The sequence below is a fragment of the Callorhinus ursinus genome, unplaced genomic scaffold (assembly GCF_003265705.2).
Source record: "Callorhinus ursinus isolate GAN/ISIS: 27379988/994484 unplaced genomic scaffold, GSC_fseal_2.0 scaffold11, whole genome shotgun sequence".
In the NCBI taxonomy this organism is placed as follows: Eukaryota; Metazoa; Chordata; class Mammalia; order Carnivora; family Otariidae; genus Callorhinus; species Callorhinus ursinus.
The window spans coordinates 10,481,500-10,497,095 of NW_027397073.1; the positions used below are offsets into that span (position 1 = coordinate 10,481,500).

General features: G+C 35.8%; 1 protein-coding gene across 1 annotated transcript in view; it reads right to left on the minus strand.

Moving 5' to 3' along the window:
• CDH7 (cadherin 7) overlaps positions 1-15,596 on the minus strand; it is a 132,160-nt gene that overhangs the window by 22,952 nt on the left and 93,612 nt on the right. The window contains exons 8-11 of the mRNA XM_025886673.2: positions 14,361-14,497; positions 13,430-13,551; positions 12,653-12,770; positions 9,371-9,622 (exon numbers count right to left, since the gene is read on the minus strand). Coding sequence (XP_025742458.1) covers positions 9,371-9,622; positions 12,653-12,770; positions 13,430-13,551; positions 14,361-14,497 — 629 coding nt within the window. The remainder of the gene's footprint in view (positions 1-9,370; positions 9,623-12,652; positions 12,771-13,429; positions 13,552-14,360; positions 14,498-15,596) is intronic.

A 15,596-nucleotide genomic window follows, 5' to 3' on the forward strand; every position in this document is an offset into this window, starting at 1 on the left:
TTTTTCTGTTTCTTTTTTCTTGAATTTTTACTTTTTCCTTTTTCAACCAACATCTTATCAACCCCTTTTTAAAAACTTTTTTATTTTTCATTTTTAGAGTCATATTGTATCCCTTCATTGTAGTTAATCTTATTTTTTTGTATATATATAAGTTGTTCTCTCTTTAAAATTTTGGTATATGTTTCTTCTAACAGAACAAAATATACCCTAAGTCTCTAAGTGTATGGCTTTGTTCTAGTCTCCTGCCTGATCACATTCTCTCTTTTTTTTTTAATTTCTCTATTTTATTTTTTTCAACCAACTTCTTATCAATTTCTTTTATAAAATCTTTTATAATTTTCATCTTTAAGTCATATTCCATCCCTTCATTTTATTTACCCTTATTTTTGTACATATATGTTTTTCTTTCTTTAAAATTTTGGGAGACAGTTTCTTCTAACAGACCAAAATATGCCCAAAATCTAGTGTGTGCCACTGATCTATTCACCAGCCTGATCATATCTGAACATATATTTTTTTTCTTTTTTCTTTCTTTCCCTTTCTTTTCCCCTGGTTTCAGGTCTCTTCTGATTTGTTTAGTGTATATTTTCTGGAGTCATTGTTACCCTGTTAGAATTTTGTTCTCTCATTCATCTATTCTCCTCTGGAAAAAAATGACAAGATGGAAAAAAAGTCACCTCAAAAAAAGAACAAGAGGCAGTACTAAATGCCAGGGACCTAATCAATACGGACATTAGTAAGATTTGAGAACTAGAGTTCAGAATGACGATTATAAAGACACTAGCTGGGCTTGAGAAAAGCATGGAAGATACTAGAGAAACACGATTTGGAGAAATAAAAGAACTAAAATCTAACCAAGTCAAAATCAAAAAGGCTACTAATGAGGTACAATAAAAAATGGAGGCTCTAACTCCTAGGATAAATGAAGCAGAAGAGAGAATTAGTGATAGAGAAGTCCAAATGATGGAGAATGAAGAAGCTGAGAAAAAGAGAAACAACCACTGGATCATGAGAGCAGAATTCAAGAGCTAAGTGATACCATAAGACAAAACAATATTAGAATAATTGGGATCCCAGAAGAAGAAGAAGAAAGAGAGAGAGGGGCAGAAGGTATATTGGAGCAAATTATAGCAGAGAACTTCCCTAATTTGGGGAAGGAAATAGGCATCAAAATCCAGGAGGCACAGAGAATCCCCCTCAAAATCAATAAAAATAAGTCAACACCCTGACATCTAATAGTAAAACTTACAAGTCTCAGGTACAAAGAGAAAATCCTGAAAGCAGCTCAGGACAAGAGGTCTGTAACCTAAACGGTAGAAACATTAGATTGGCAACAGACCTATCCACAGGGACCTGGCAGGCCAGAAAGGACTGGCATGATATATTCAGAGCACTAGAGAAAACTAGGCAGCCAAGAATACTCTATCCAGCTAGGCTGTCATTGAAAATAGAAGGAGAGATAAAAAGCTTCCAGGACAAACAAAAACTAAAGGAATTTGCAAACACGAAACCAGCCCTACGAGAAATATTGAAAGGGGTCCTCTAAGCAAAGAGAGAGCCTAAAAGTAACATAGACCAGAAAGGAACAAAGACAATATACAGTAACAGTCACCTTACAGGCAATACAGTGGCACTAAATTCATATCTTTCAATAGTTACCCTGAATGTAAATGGGCTAAATGCCCCAAGCAAAAGACACAGCATATCAGACTGGACAAAAACAAGACCCATCATTAGGCTGTCTGCAAGAGAATCATTTTAGAACCGAAGACACCTCCAGATTGAAAGTGAGGGGGTGGGAAACCATTTACCATGCTAATGGATACCAAAAGAAAGCTGGGGTGACAATCCTTATATCAGACAAATTAGATTTTAAACCAAAGACTATAATAAGAGATGAGGAAGGGCACTATTTCATACTTAAAGGGTCTATCCAAAATGAAGATCTAACAATTGTAAATATCTATGACCTTAAAATGGGGGCAGCCAATTATATAAGCCAATTAATAACAAAAGCAAAGAAACACATCGACAAAAATACAATAATAGTAGGGGACTTTAACAACCCCCTCACTGAAATGGACAGATCATCTAAGCAAAAGATCAACAAGGAAATAAAGACTTTATTTATTTTTTTATTATTATGTTAATCACCATACATTACATCATTAGTTTTTTATGTAGTGTGGAAATAAAGACTTTAAATGACACACTGGACCAAATGGACTTCACAGATATATCCAGAACATTCCATCCCAAAGCAACAGAATACACATTCTTCTCTAGTGCCCACAAAACACTCTCCAGAATAGATCACATCCTAGGTCACAAATCAGGTCTCAACCAGTATCAAATGATTGGGATCATTCCCTGCATATTTTCAGACCACTATGCTTGAAACTAGAACTCAATCCCAAGAGGAAAGTCGGAAAGAACTCAACTATATGGAGGCTAAAACATCCTCCTAAAGAATGAATGGGTCAACCAGGAAATTAAAGAAGAATTTAAAAAATTCATGGAAACCAATGAAGATGAAAACACAACGGTTCAAAATCTTTGGGATGCAACAGAGGCGCTCCTAAGAGGAAAGTATATAGCAATACAAGACTTTCTCAAAAAACAAGAAAGGTCTCAAATACACAACCTAACCCTACACCTAAAGGAACTGGAGAAAGAATAGCAAATAAAGCCTAAACCCAGCAGGAGAAGAGAAAGAGTAAAGATAAGAGCAGAAATCAATGAAATAGAAACCAAAAGAACAGTAGAACAGATCAACGAAACTAGGAGCTAATTCTTTGAAAGAATTAATAAGATTGATATACCCCTGGCCAGACTTATCAAAAAGAAAAGAGAAAGGACCCATATAAATATCAAGAATGAAAGAGAAGAGATCACAACCCACACCAAAGAAATACAAACAATTATAAGAACATATTATGAGCAACTCTATGCCAGCAAATTAGATAACCTGGAAGAAATGGATGCATTCCTAGAGACGTAGAAACTACCAAAAGTGAACCAGGAAAAAAGAGAAAACCTGAACAGACCTATAACCACTAAGGAAATTGAAGCAGTCATCAAAAATCTCCCAACAAACAAGAGCCCAGGGCCAGATGGCTTCCAAGGAGAATTCCACCAAACATTTCAAGAAGAATTAATTCCTATTCTTCTGAAACCGTTCAAAAAAATAAAAATGGAAGGGAAACTTCCAAACTCATTTTATGAGACCACCATTACCTTGATCCCAAAACCAGACAAAGACCCCATCAAAAAGGAGAATTACAGACCAATATCCCTGATGAACATGGATGCAAAAAATATCACCAAAATACTAGCCAATAGGATCCAAGAGTACATTAAAAGGATTATTCACCATGACCCAGTGGGATTTATTCCTGGGCTGCAAGTTTGGTTCAACATGCGCAAATCAATCATAAAAGAAAGACAAGAAGCATATGATCCTCTCAATAGATGCAGAAAAAGCATTTGACAAAGTACAGCATCCTTTCTTGATCAAAACTCTTCAGAGTGTAGGGATAGAGGGTACATACCTCAATATCATAAAAGCCATCTATGAAAAACCCACAGCGAATATCATTCTCATTGGGGAAAAAACTGAGAGCTTTCCCCCTACGGTCAGGAACATGGCAGGGATGTCCACTATCACCACTGCTAGTCAACATAGTACTAGATGTCTTAGCCACAGCAATCAGACAACAAAAAGAAATAAAAGGCATCCAAATCAGCAAAGAAGTCAAACTCTCACTCTTTGCAGATGATATGATACTTTATGTGGAAAACCCAAAAGACTCCACCCCAAAACTGCTAAAACCCATATAGGAATTCAGTAAAGTGGCAGGATATAAAATCAATGCACAAAAATCAGTGGCATTTCTAAACACCAACAACAAGACAGAAGAAAGAAAAGTTAAGGAGTCGATCCCATTTACCTTTGCGCTCAAAACCATAAGACACCTAGGGATAAATCTAACCAAAGAGGCAAAGAATCTGTACTCAGAAAACTATAAAATACTCATGAAAAAAATTGAGGAAGACACAAAAAATGGAAAAATGTTCCACGCTCATGGATTGGAAGAACAAATATTGTGAAGATGTCAATGCTACCTAGAGCAATCTACACATTTCATGCAATCCTTTTCAAAATACCATCAACTTTTTTCAAAGAAATGGAACAAATAATCCTAAAATTTGTATGGAACCAGAAAAGATCCCAAATAGCCAGAGGAAGGTTGAAAAAGAAAAGCAAAAAGCTGGTGGCATCACAATTCCAGACTTCAAACTCTATTACAAACTCTAATCCTCAAAACAGTATGCACTGGCACCAAAACAGAAACATAGATCAATGGAACGAGAATAGAGAGCCCAGAAATGGACCCTCAACTCTATGGTCAACTCATCTTTGACAAAGCAGAAATGAATGTCCAATGGAAAAATGACAGTCTCTTCAACAAACGGTGCTGGGAAAATTGGACAGCCACATGCAGAAGAATGAAACTGGACCATTTCCTTACACCACACACAAAAATAGACTCCAAATGGATGAAAGACCTAAATGTGAGACAGGAATCCGTCAAAATCTTAGAGAGCACAGGCAGCAAGCTCTTCGACCTCAGCCACAGCAATTTCTTCCTAGAAACATCACCAAAGGCAAGGGAAGCAAAGGCAAAAATGAACTATTGGGACTTCATCAAGATAAAAAGCTTTTGCACAACAAAAGAAACTGTCAACAAAACCAAAAGACAACCAACAGAATGGGAGAAGATATTTGCAAATGACATATTAGATAAAGGGCTAGTATCCAAAATCTATAAAGAACTTATCAAACTCAACACCCAAAGAACAAATAATCCAATCAAGAAATGGGCAGAGGACATGAACAGACATTTTTCCAAAGAAGACATCCAAATGGCCAACAGACACATGAAAAAGTGCTCAACATCGCTCTGCATCAGGAAATCCAAATCAAAACCTCAATGAGATACCACCTCACACCAGTCAGAATGGCTAAAATTAACAAGCCAGAAAATGACAGATGTTGGCCTGGATGCAGAGAAAGGGGAACCTTCTTACACTGTTTGTGAGAATGCAAGCTGGTGCAGCCACTCTGGAAAACAGTATGGAGGTTCCTCGAAAAGTTGAAAATAGAGCTACCGTATGACCCAGCAATTGCACTACTCAGTATTTAGCCCAAAGATAAAAATGTAATGATCTGAAGGGGTACGTGTACCCCAGTGTTTATAGCAGCAATGTCCACAATAGCCAAACTATGGAAAGTGCCAAGATGTCCATCAACAGATGAATGGATAAAGAAGATGTCATATATATATACAATGGAATATTATGCAGCCATAAAAAAAAACAAACAAAATTTTCCATTTTCAACCACATGGATGGAACCAGAGGGTATTATGCTAAGTGAAATAAGTCAATCAGGGAAAGACACGCATCATATGATCTCACTGATATGAGGGATTCTTAATCTCCGGACATAAACTGAGGTTTGCTGGGGTGGTGGGGGATGGGACGGATGGGGTGGTTGGGTGACAGACATTGGGGAATATATGTGCTATGGTGAGCGCTGTGAATTCTGTAAGACTGATGAATCACAGACCTGTACCCCTGGAACAAATAATACATTGTGTGTTTTAAAGAAAGAAGAAGAAGAAGAAGATAGTAGGAAGGGAAAAATGAAGAGGGGGAATTGGAGGGAGAGACGAACCATGAGAGACTGTGGACTCTGAGAAACACACTGAGGGTTCTAGAGGGGAGGGGGTGGGGGGATGGGTTAGCCTGGTGATCGGTATTAAAGAGGGCACATATTGAAAAAAAAATAACCATATATGTCCACAATTATGAACTTAACTATGATAAAAATGCATAAGAAAATTGGTGTTGGGGTAGGGCTCAGTCTGGGTGGCTCAGTCTGTTAAGCCTCTGACTCTTGATTTTGGCTCAGGTCATGATCTCAGAGTTGTGAGGTGGAGCCCCATATCGGGCTCTGTGCTGAGCATGGAGCCTGCTTATGATTCTCTCTCCCTCTGCCCTTTCCCTTGCTTGCATGCTCTCTCTCTCTCTCAATAAATAAATAAAATCTTAAAAATTGGTGTGGCAAAAGTATTTAGTCAAACATTAGAATACTAAAGTATTTTCCATATACTGATGAAATGGTTCTACTTGCAAAATAATCACATCTGATTGATAACTTTATCATGAACTTTTAATATGACCACAATCTCTCCCATTCGAGTTATATTCAATGTAAATAAAGGAAACTTCAGGCTCTAATTTTGGGGTCTCTTTTATTTAGAAAATTCAGGTACAAAATAAATTAGAAAGGGTGAGAACAAAGTTGGGATGGGAGAAAACTCAGGAAATAGTTCACCCGTAAAAGTAGGACACAAACATGAAGTCGACATGACCAACTTCAGACAACATGACTTTCCAATTCTGAGAAAGGACTACGTGTGAACAATTTTGAAAAAAAAAAAAAATTTCAAGGTGTATTTTCTTTGTAGTTTAATCCAAAAGCAATGATGATAAGGAGACCTAGAATCTTATGACATAATGGCCATTAACTTGTTATATGAAATCCTGAAATCCTCGAACCCAGTTTTATTTCCCTTTTCCCTTCTGCAAAGTGCAGAGGTTTGGGCTAGAATTGATTTCTATGATGCCTTGCAGCACGAATATTCTGGAAACTTCAGGACATCCCTTTCTCTCATCTTACAAATAGTTTTAATTTGAAACATCACTGGAAAACAAACTTGCCATACAGGGAAGCACCTTTTCTTCGAGGTTAAAAGCCCAGGTGCTTCTCTGGTTTCATCCTTATAGATTGAACTAGATTCTCAAGTAGTTCTTCCCTATTTCCACCCCTTTACCTTGCTTTTTTTTTTTTAAGCCATTTTTTTTTAAGATTTTTTATTTATTCATTTGAGAGGGAGAGAGAGAGAAAGAGAGAGCACAAGCGGGGGGGGGGAGATTCAAAAAAGAGAGGGAGAAGCAGATTCCCTGAGTGGGGAGCCGACATGGGGACTCGATCCCAGGACCCTGAGATCATAACCTGAGCCGAAGGCAGGCCCTTAACCGACTGAGCCACCCAGGCGCCCCTACCCTGCTTTTTTCTAGCAATATTTATTTAGAAGCCTAAAAATATTGAGTTACAAATCCTGTTATCTAGTGTCTAGGAACAAAACCCACCTCACCTCTTGAAGTGTAAAGGTCACTTGTGCACTAGAAGTCGTGATCCATGTCAGGCTGGGTATCCCACCCACACCACCCCACCCAAATACGCAGTCATGTTGGCTTTGGCACATGTTGTGTGAAAACCCAGAGTCTGTAATTGAGGAGACAGAACCTAAAAAACATGCAACGTCCTGATCATCTGTTTCTAAAGACTCGGGAAATAAGGCATAAAAAGACTCAATTCTGAACAGGAATACCAGTAATTGAACACACTGATTACTGAGCCAAGTCCTCACTGAGAAATGAAAGCCACTAGTCCTCAAATGAATTTCAGTACAATAGGCTCTGTTTGGACTTCTGTTTTGGTAGACTTGGAGAAACTTTGAAAGATGAGTAAAATATAAGACATAAACACCTTATCCTAAGAAGCGGAAGAGGTATTCCTAGTCTGGTATTTGTCAAAGGAAAATGCTCAAATATAACTAAATTTTGACAAAATCCACAAAAACCTATAATCTTACCCCAAGACAAATGTATACACACACACACTCTTATATGTCATATGCAAGAATAAAATCTATAAAACTCTATTTCACTTATTTTCAGTGACAGCTAGGTAATGATTCTTCTTTAGAACCATCAAGCCACTTAACCTGCAAGGAATCCTTAGGTCAATGGTAAAAGTATATTCTAACAATGAAGTAGGCTTCATCTGATAGACAGCCTTAAATAATGTCAAAGGTAATTAATTGTTGGGTGTGATTAAATCGTGAGGAATACAATTTTATCTTATTTGTTTGAAGTACGACATAATCTAAATTGTCTGTGATAAACTGGCCAGGTTAAGTTCAAAAAGAGTCATCCATATACCATCTGCCTTTGCAATGGTTCTATCTTTTTCAAAATTTACTCTAGTCCTTTGTATTCTATTCTAATCAGGCTTTAACTGAGAATTACTTACCATTTCTAATGAATTTGAGACTTTCCACCACCTGTGTGAAGCTATTTGAAAAAAAAGTTTTTTTTCCTTTCTAGATTTATTTGGTTAGCTGAGGTTATTGAAGTCAGTAACTTCCATTTGTATGAGATCATTTACAGTGTATTAGTAACTAGGTCTTAGCTTGGTTAATAGGTTGAGAATTCAGTTCATCAATAACACTTAAAAGTTATTGCATGTGCACTATATGGTAGGCACATGATTATCTCATTTAATTTTTACAACAACCTTACAGTCTAGTTCTATTATTTTTCCCTTCTAGACTAAGTAGTCCAGCTTTATTATGTTCCCCTGGTGAAAAGCTAGTATATGTTGGGAGCAGTAATAAAAGTTAGGTTTACTGAACTTCATAAATCTTGTTTTTAAACATTACACAATGATGACTCACATTGCCAAATTCAGCTCTTACAAAAATCTATTATAAATGGGTTCACAAATTATATTAGACCCCAAGAAAACACACAGTATGGTCTCCGATGTAATATTAAACACTTGTTGTCCTTGATGTAGGAAGTTCTACTCTGATAGACAATATAGCTAAGGAATAAACCCATTACTCAATGCCCATGTTGGATGTCTCCCAATTTTTAAAAGGGTACTGCATAATCTCTTATAAAACTAATTCTAATATGTTATAAATCTTATTTAACTGTGCAATAAAGTAATCATGGAGAGTATAATTAAATATGCTAATTCTTGGGAAATTATAACTTTTGCATTGCTGAAATTGCAATCTTTTCAAATTTGTGAATAATTTAAAAATCTACCTTAAATCTTTTCTGAAAAGAGGTGGGATATCAAGCCATAATTTCTGAAGTAATCACATTATCAAAACAACATAGAAAATATTCTGGTCTAAAATATCTCCTCTGTAGGGTATTCTAAAACAAACAGCTGGGACACGGTAAATTTGAAAAAAAAAAATAAGTTTAAACAGTCATTTATCTTTACTGTCGTTTTAAAAATGAAATTGATATTTTTTCCGAGTTGTATTTTAAATATACTACTGGAAAGTGTGGCCAACGAACGTGGGTTTCTCATTGAACAAGAACCATCAAACAGAATTCTTGCATATGTTCTCAAAAAGGTACTAAAGGCAAAAGAGAAGAGAAAGGTCATGATATCTGGTTGGTGTGAATGCTCTTACAGCGCAAGCACAGTACCTACCCAGTAATGTCAAGACGCAGGCGAGTATCGCGATCAAGGCTCCTGTGCTGAGACCCGCGGGTAGAACGTAGGCTTCCGCATTGCAGGTCTGGGCGATCCCATCGGCATCACAGTCGCAGACGCGGATGGTGAGAGTGTTGGTGCTGCTGAGGGAAGGCGATCCACTGTCCACGATGAAGATCGGCAGATAGTAAACAGATTGTTCTTGTCTCCGGAAGCCATTTCTCCTGGTGAGAATGGAAGCTGTGTTGTCTAGGATAGAGAAAACAAATGTGTAACAAAATTTCTGATGGACTAGTCCTGCCAAACTTACCTGATTTAAGGGGGGTGGGGGGCTGGGCAAAATAGGTGAAAGGGATTAAGAGGTACAGACTTCTAGAAGAAAAACACACACACACACAAATTTATGTGATTTAAGTCATTGGGTTAAGTGTCTTTTGTCAGAGAGCTCTATTACCCAGTACTGGTTCATTTTAATACATTTTAATGGATTTACGTCGTGCTACACAATTATGACCAAAGGAAACAGTTATCAAATAAAACTGAATATGAAAATTTTTGTTCATCACTTAACTGCAAGTTTGTAAAAATTACATAGAATACACCCTTTTCTCCTAAATTTCAAACCATACACTCTCAAAGAGGGTGATTCAAATTAACAGGATAAATATTTTTACAGCATCATCAGATAACACAAATAAAAATCCCAATCCATCCTCTCCTTGACAAGTTCCAAACCCAATATAGAAACAAGTAAAATAAGACAATCCAGCTTTATTCGAATTAAGTATACATAGATATTCAGGAAAGGAATTATTGTGTAGTTTTTAAAAATCCATATTGGTATATATCATTACCCAAACTGCATATATATAAACACTTTGTTGGTGATAAAATAGTCATTTGTGTTTAATTTATATTCAATATTCTATTTTATCTAACATTTAATTATGAAGCTTTTACCAGTTATCAATAAGTCTGTATCACATAACTGTGATTTCTATATCAGAAATAATTTTTTTTATCTACTAGCAATTTACCCAGCTACTGTCTTAATTAACTAGAGAATTTATGTGATCCTTTAAATTTATAGCAATTAAAACATAAAGAAGGAAAATAGGATCATAGTTTCATCTAGTGTACTTTAATATGTATCTCCATTCCAAGCTATCAAAAAGATATTTATCCAAAGTTTATCATAAAAGAATTAACAATGCTCTAATCAAAGAGCAAGCTGAACTCTATTCTATCCAAAGAGAACAAAACAAGAAGCTTACAGGAGACTGGAGAAAACATATAACGTCCAATTATAGATGTGGCATGTATAAAACTGATTTTCAGGTTCCATCCGGTAAGTTTTTATGTAAACAAATCTTTTAAGACATGAATTTCAGGGGTTCATTAAAAATCTATACATAGAGTTGTAGAAGGATATTATTTTCAGTATGTTTCCATACACTTAATAGTAATACACGTGTCTATTTTTTACCTCCCAGTCATTAAGATATATGTATTCATGACTTGATACACAAAGTTTTTTCAAAGCTGTTGAATTGTAATCTAACATGACTGGCATCAAATAGCATGCGTGCACACACACACACACACACACACAATGGATTGTGAAGCACATGCATAAATGGCCAGTATGTGAAAGATAGCCCTATTCTCAGGAAGGAGATCATAAAATTCAACATGTTCTCTATGCAGTTCCTATGATGGAAGCTAATATAAGAACTGATCCTCTCCAAGGTACATGCTAGGGAGCTCTGGTCTTGACTTAGGGAAATCTTTCAATTGTGCAGCAGTGGGGATGTCCTATAAATCCATACATTTTAGTTCAACAATTGTGGTGGTAATGGATGATGACACATGGGGGAAATATTCAGACTCTTCTTGGCAAGGTCATAAAATCCTCTCTCTACACTTGTGCTAGATGAATCCAAGTGCTGAGAACTGTCCCAAATATGATTAAGCCACAGAGTCTGGGATTACCCACATAGAGAATGCTCTTCCTTTTATATTACTAAAGGGACAAGATAGTGTTCTCATTTAAGCAGAGAGTGGGATCAGGAAAACTATTATTTTCAGATTGAATTTTTGAGGTCAAAGTTGGATTTTCTACACTAAAGAAGATGGCAGCTTCAGGCAAAAAGCACTTATCATGTCCACCTTCTGAGTAAGTCTTTTTAGATGAGTCAGTGTTTGACTAGCAAATCTATTTCTACATTTTTTTTTCCTGAAACCTGATTCACATATTCAACCCAAAGGAATTACATTTTCTGTATTGGTGGAGAATACTCCTCTCTCTCTCTCTCTATATATATATATCAGTTGAAAATGCCCTTCTGTTAAAATAAATACCTTGAATGAAAACACCTGTGAATATATAAATTCAAAATTAGAGAACAAATGGCAGGTTCTCCTACTTTAAAAGTTCTTATAATTGTCCATGTGTTGTCTATAATGACATATATAAAATTATCTATGTTGTTTATATATAAAATAATTGTTTATATATGCCTATATCAGTCTATATATAGTTATAAAATGTAAATATTATATATGTGTGTCTCTGTGTATATATATATATATTTTTTAAGCAAAAATGTGTGTGTGTGTGTGTGTGTATTTTTTTAAGCAAAACCAGAATATACTTACAGGTACTTATAAAAATATTCTATAATGAAACTTAGGGAACTGATAAGAGTGTTTAGCTTTGAAGCAGAGAAATGAGATTTAGGATGACAGGAAATTCTTTTGTTCTTTTTTATACTTCCTTGCATCAGGAATATATCTTTTAATTATTTGCAGGGATTACTTCTATTTTTTTGTTAAAAATAAAAGAATAACTGATGCTACTATTGAAAATATTAAGTCAAAGTTGATTTAGGTTGATATCAAACTGGAAATACCAATTATTTTCCTAATGTCTCAAGTTATATTTATGTAGTATATAGCCTTATTAACACATTTAGCTGGCTCTCAAAGGTCTAGAAGAAAAGTCAGAGAGAGATGTTTCTGTCTTCTCCCCTATTTGGTTTTAGGCCTGAAATGATTTAAGTAGCAGCTGCTTCTTCATGACAGCAAATCCATAGATAAAAATTACTTGAGGGGCTCATTGCCCTTTAATTAACATCCTTGCTTGTGTGTGTGTGTGTGTGTGTGTGTGTGTGTGTGTGTGTGTGTGTGTATCTCCATAATCAGCATTCCTGAGCAAGAAAAAGTAGTTGCTTAGAGAGTTTGTACCTGCTGCCTCCACTGGTGACAATAATTCCTTACCTTTGTTATCTTTCAATGAAAAGTTGTGGTTATTTGTTGCATCAGTTGTTAAGCTGAAATAAAACTGGTGTCCATTGGATGGCTCATCTTTATCAACAGCACTGATCTTCTGGATAACCTAGGGATGTAGAATTCAAAAACATGAAAGCACATTGCTGTGCTCTGCTGCGTTCTGTGCTACAGGACAGAGCAATTTTATATCTTATAATAAATACCATCCTCCTGGGGGGAGGGACCAGATGTACTAATATGAACCCAATCTAAAAAGGGCTCTGAAAAACCAATCATGTCCCTTTGAAATTTCATGTTTGCATTTACTTTTGTGAACCTGAGAAAGAAGCTGTACCAACTGATGACACCAGCCCAGTACACATCACAAAACCCCGAACAATAAGGATAGATAGAACAAACCACACCAAGATTAAACTATACTTAATTCTTACAAGTTCAAGGTACGTAAGCCCTGCTGTGTAAAACAGGGAACAGCCCAATCAAGCTTCACATGCTAGATTTCTCCTTAAAAGAGTCAAAGCCCTCAACCATTTACCATGGCTTTTACAATGTTTACCCTTCTTCTTGAGAAATTTCATCATCCCAATTAAACCAGAATTTTAAAGTTCCTTCAATATTAGTTTATGCTACACATCAAAGTGTTAGTTTTGCTGAGACATGCTGATTATGTTTTATCTTAAAGCTGGCAGAATTTCAAAGGCAACTGCAGCTGGATATTTTTAAAGAAATCACAAGCTAGGAGCCTGGTGTGCTGAAAGCTCTTACCTGCCCTGGCTGGGCATTTTCACACACAGTGGTCTCATAGTCCATAGCAAATTCAGGGGCATTGTCATTGATGTCAAGTATAGTAATGGCCACATAGCCTCTTCCGACTTGAGATGGATTCTCTAATAAAGAGGAAAATGTCTTACCATTTACTCTGAGAGTAAAGCTATTTTCCATTGCCATTTTACTCAAGCAACTCCTATTAAAAACAATTAGAATTATTCAAAATGGTTTGCCTCTTAAATCATGATTATAAGAAAATGACCAAACCGTGAATGAAATCTAGAAACATAACACTATAGACTTCAAAGAAAGCAACAGAAAATTTGATCTAAATATCATATATATGTATAGTACATGTGTATATTTATTTGAGTCCCTGATGAGAAAATCATTGAAAGAAAGGACCAATAAACCATGAATTTCAATATTCTTTGAAGCTAGAGTACAGAATTGTATGACTATACACATATATTATATACGTATTATCTATGCACATATACTATATACGTAGATAATATACATATTATGCATCATTCTTTCAATATTATTATAAGGAGCTAAAATCAGTTCAATATCAATATGCTTCTCTGTGTGTATTGGTTTGAGATCAAGTTACTACTTTTTGTAAGCTCTTGGACCGACTTTATATCATAGATGCAGCTTATGAAAAAAGACTATAATACAATAGGAAGCCATTGGAAGGTAACTCAGGCCCATTATTTTACAGTAATCTTTTCATTAACTTTGTGAGTATTGGCAAATAAATGATATAAATATATTTCACAGCTTGAAATTAGGGATTTTGAAGATTTTGCTCAATTAACATAAGCATGTAATATAACTCAAGCAGAAATTAGCACCTCATGACAACCCATTCTCTACTCTCAATGACCTCCATCCTAATTTAATATTACACCTTACAACTTACGGCTCTCCATTGCAAGAACTGTGATATTATGAACAGCATTTGTCTCTCGATCCAAAGATTTGGCAGTTGTAATAACTCCACTGTTGGCATCAATATTGAAGTATCTCTCCAAGTCTGTGTTTCTGTCAATTGAATACCTAATTGAACATTAAAAAAGAAAGAAAAAAATACTTCAATATTTGTTTGATTACAGTTTGCTAAATTTATTTCATTAATTGCATAACCAACCACCAAATCCTGCTGACTCCACAATCTGTCATATATTAGTAACATAAATACGTGCTTAGTTTAAAGCTTCACCAATGTTATACTCGGTTCATAACTGCTTGTCGGTAATCTTTTTGCTTTTCTGTCAGTAAAAAATAAATACCCTTGTATAGATATCTTCACAGTGGATTGTTGAACTAATGAACTTCAAATTTATTTTATTATTATTTTGGCTCCCCAAAATCATTTACAAAAGATTTAGTAGCCCTTGTCATGGTTATAGGTCCCTCTAAAAAGAAACAGACATAGACATCTTGCCCATTCACATACACATAGTAACATCTTTTGTCTTGACAACACCAGCCTAATCTTAATCCTCCAACTTTTTTTAATTAATTGATTTATTTTTGATGTAGGGTTCCATGATTCATTGTTTGTGTATAACACCCAGTGCTCCTTTCAATATGTGCCCTCTTTAATACCCATCACCAGGCTAACCCATCCCCCCATGCCTCTCCCCTCTAGAACCCTCAGTTTGTTTCTCAGAGTCCATAGTCTCTCATGATTTGTCTCCCCCTCTGATTTCTTCCCCTTCATTTTTCCCTTCCTACTTTTTTTTTTTAACATATAATGTATTATTTGTTTCAGAGGTACAGGTCTGTGATTCAACAGTCTTACACAATTCACAGCACTCACCGTAGCACAACCCTCCCCAATGTCTATCACCCAGCCACTCCATCCCTCCAACCCCCCACCACTCCAGCAACCCTCAGTTTGTTTCCTGAGATTAAGAATTCCTCATATCAGTGAGATCATATGATACACGTCTTTCTCTGATTGACTTATTTTGCTCAGCATACTTAATCCCCCAACTTTTAAAAAATTTCTCACTCAGGATCTTGACCAGGATTCCATAGATATGTTTCAAGGTAGAACCCTTAAAATTACATGAATATTTTGGTGTGTAGAAGCGTTTTCTCACAATATCTGCTATCCAAATGTTAGTGAAAAATGTTCCACCTATATTCT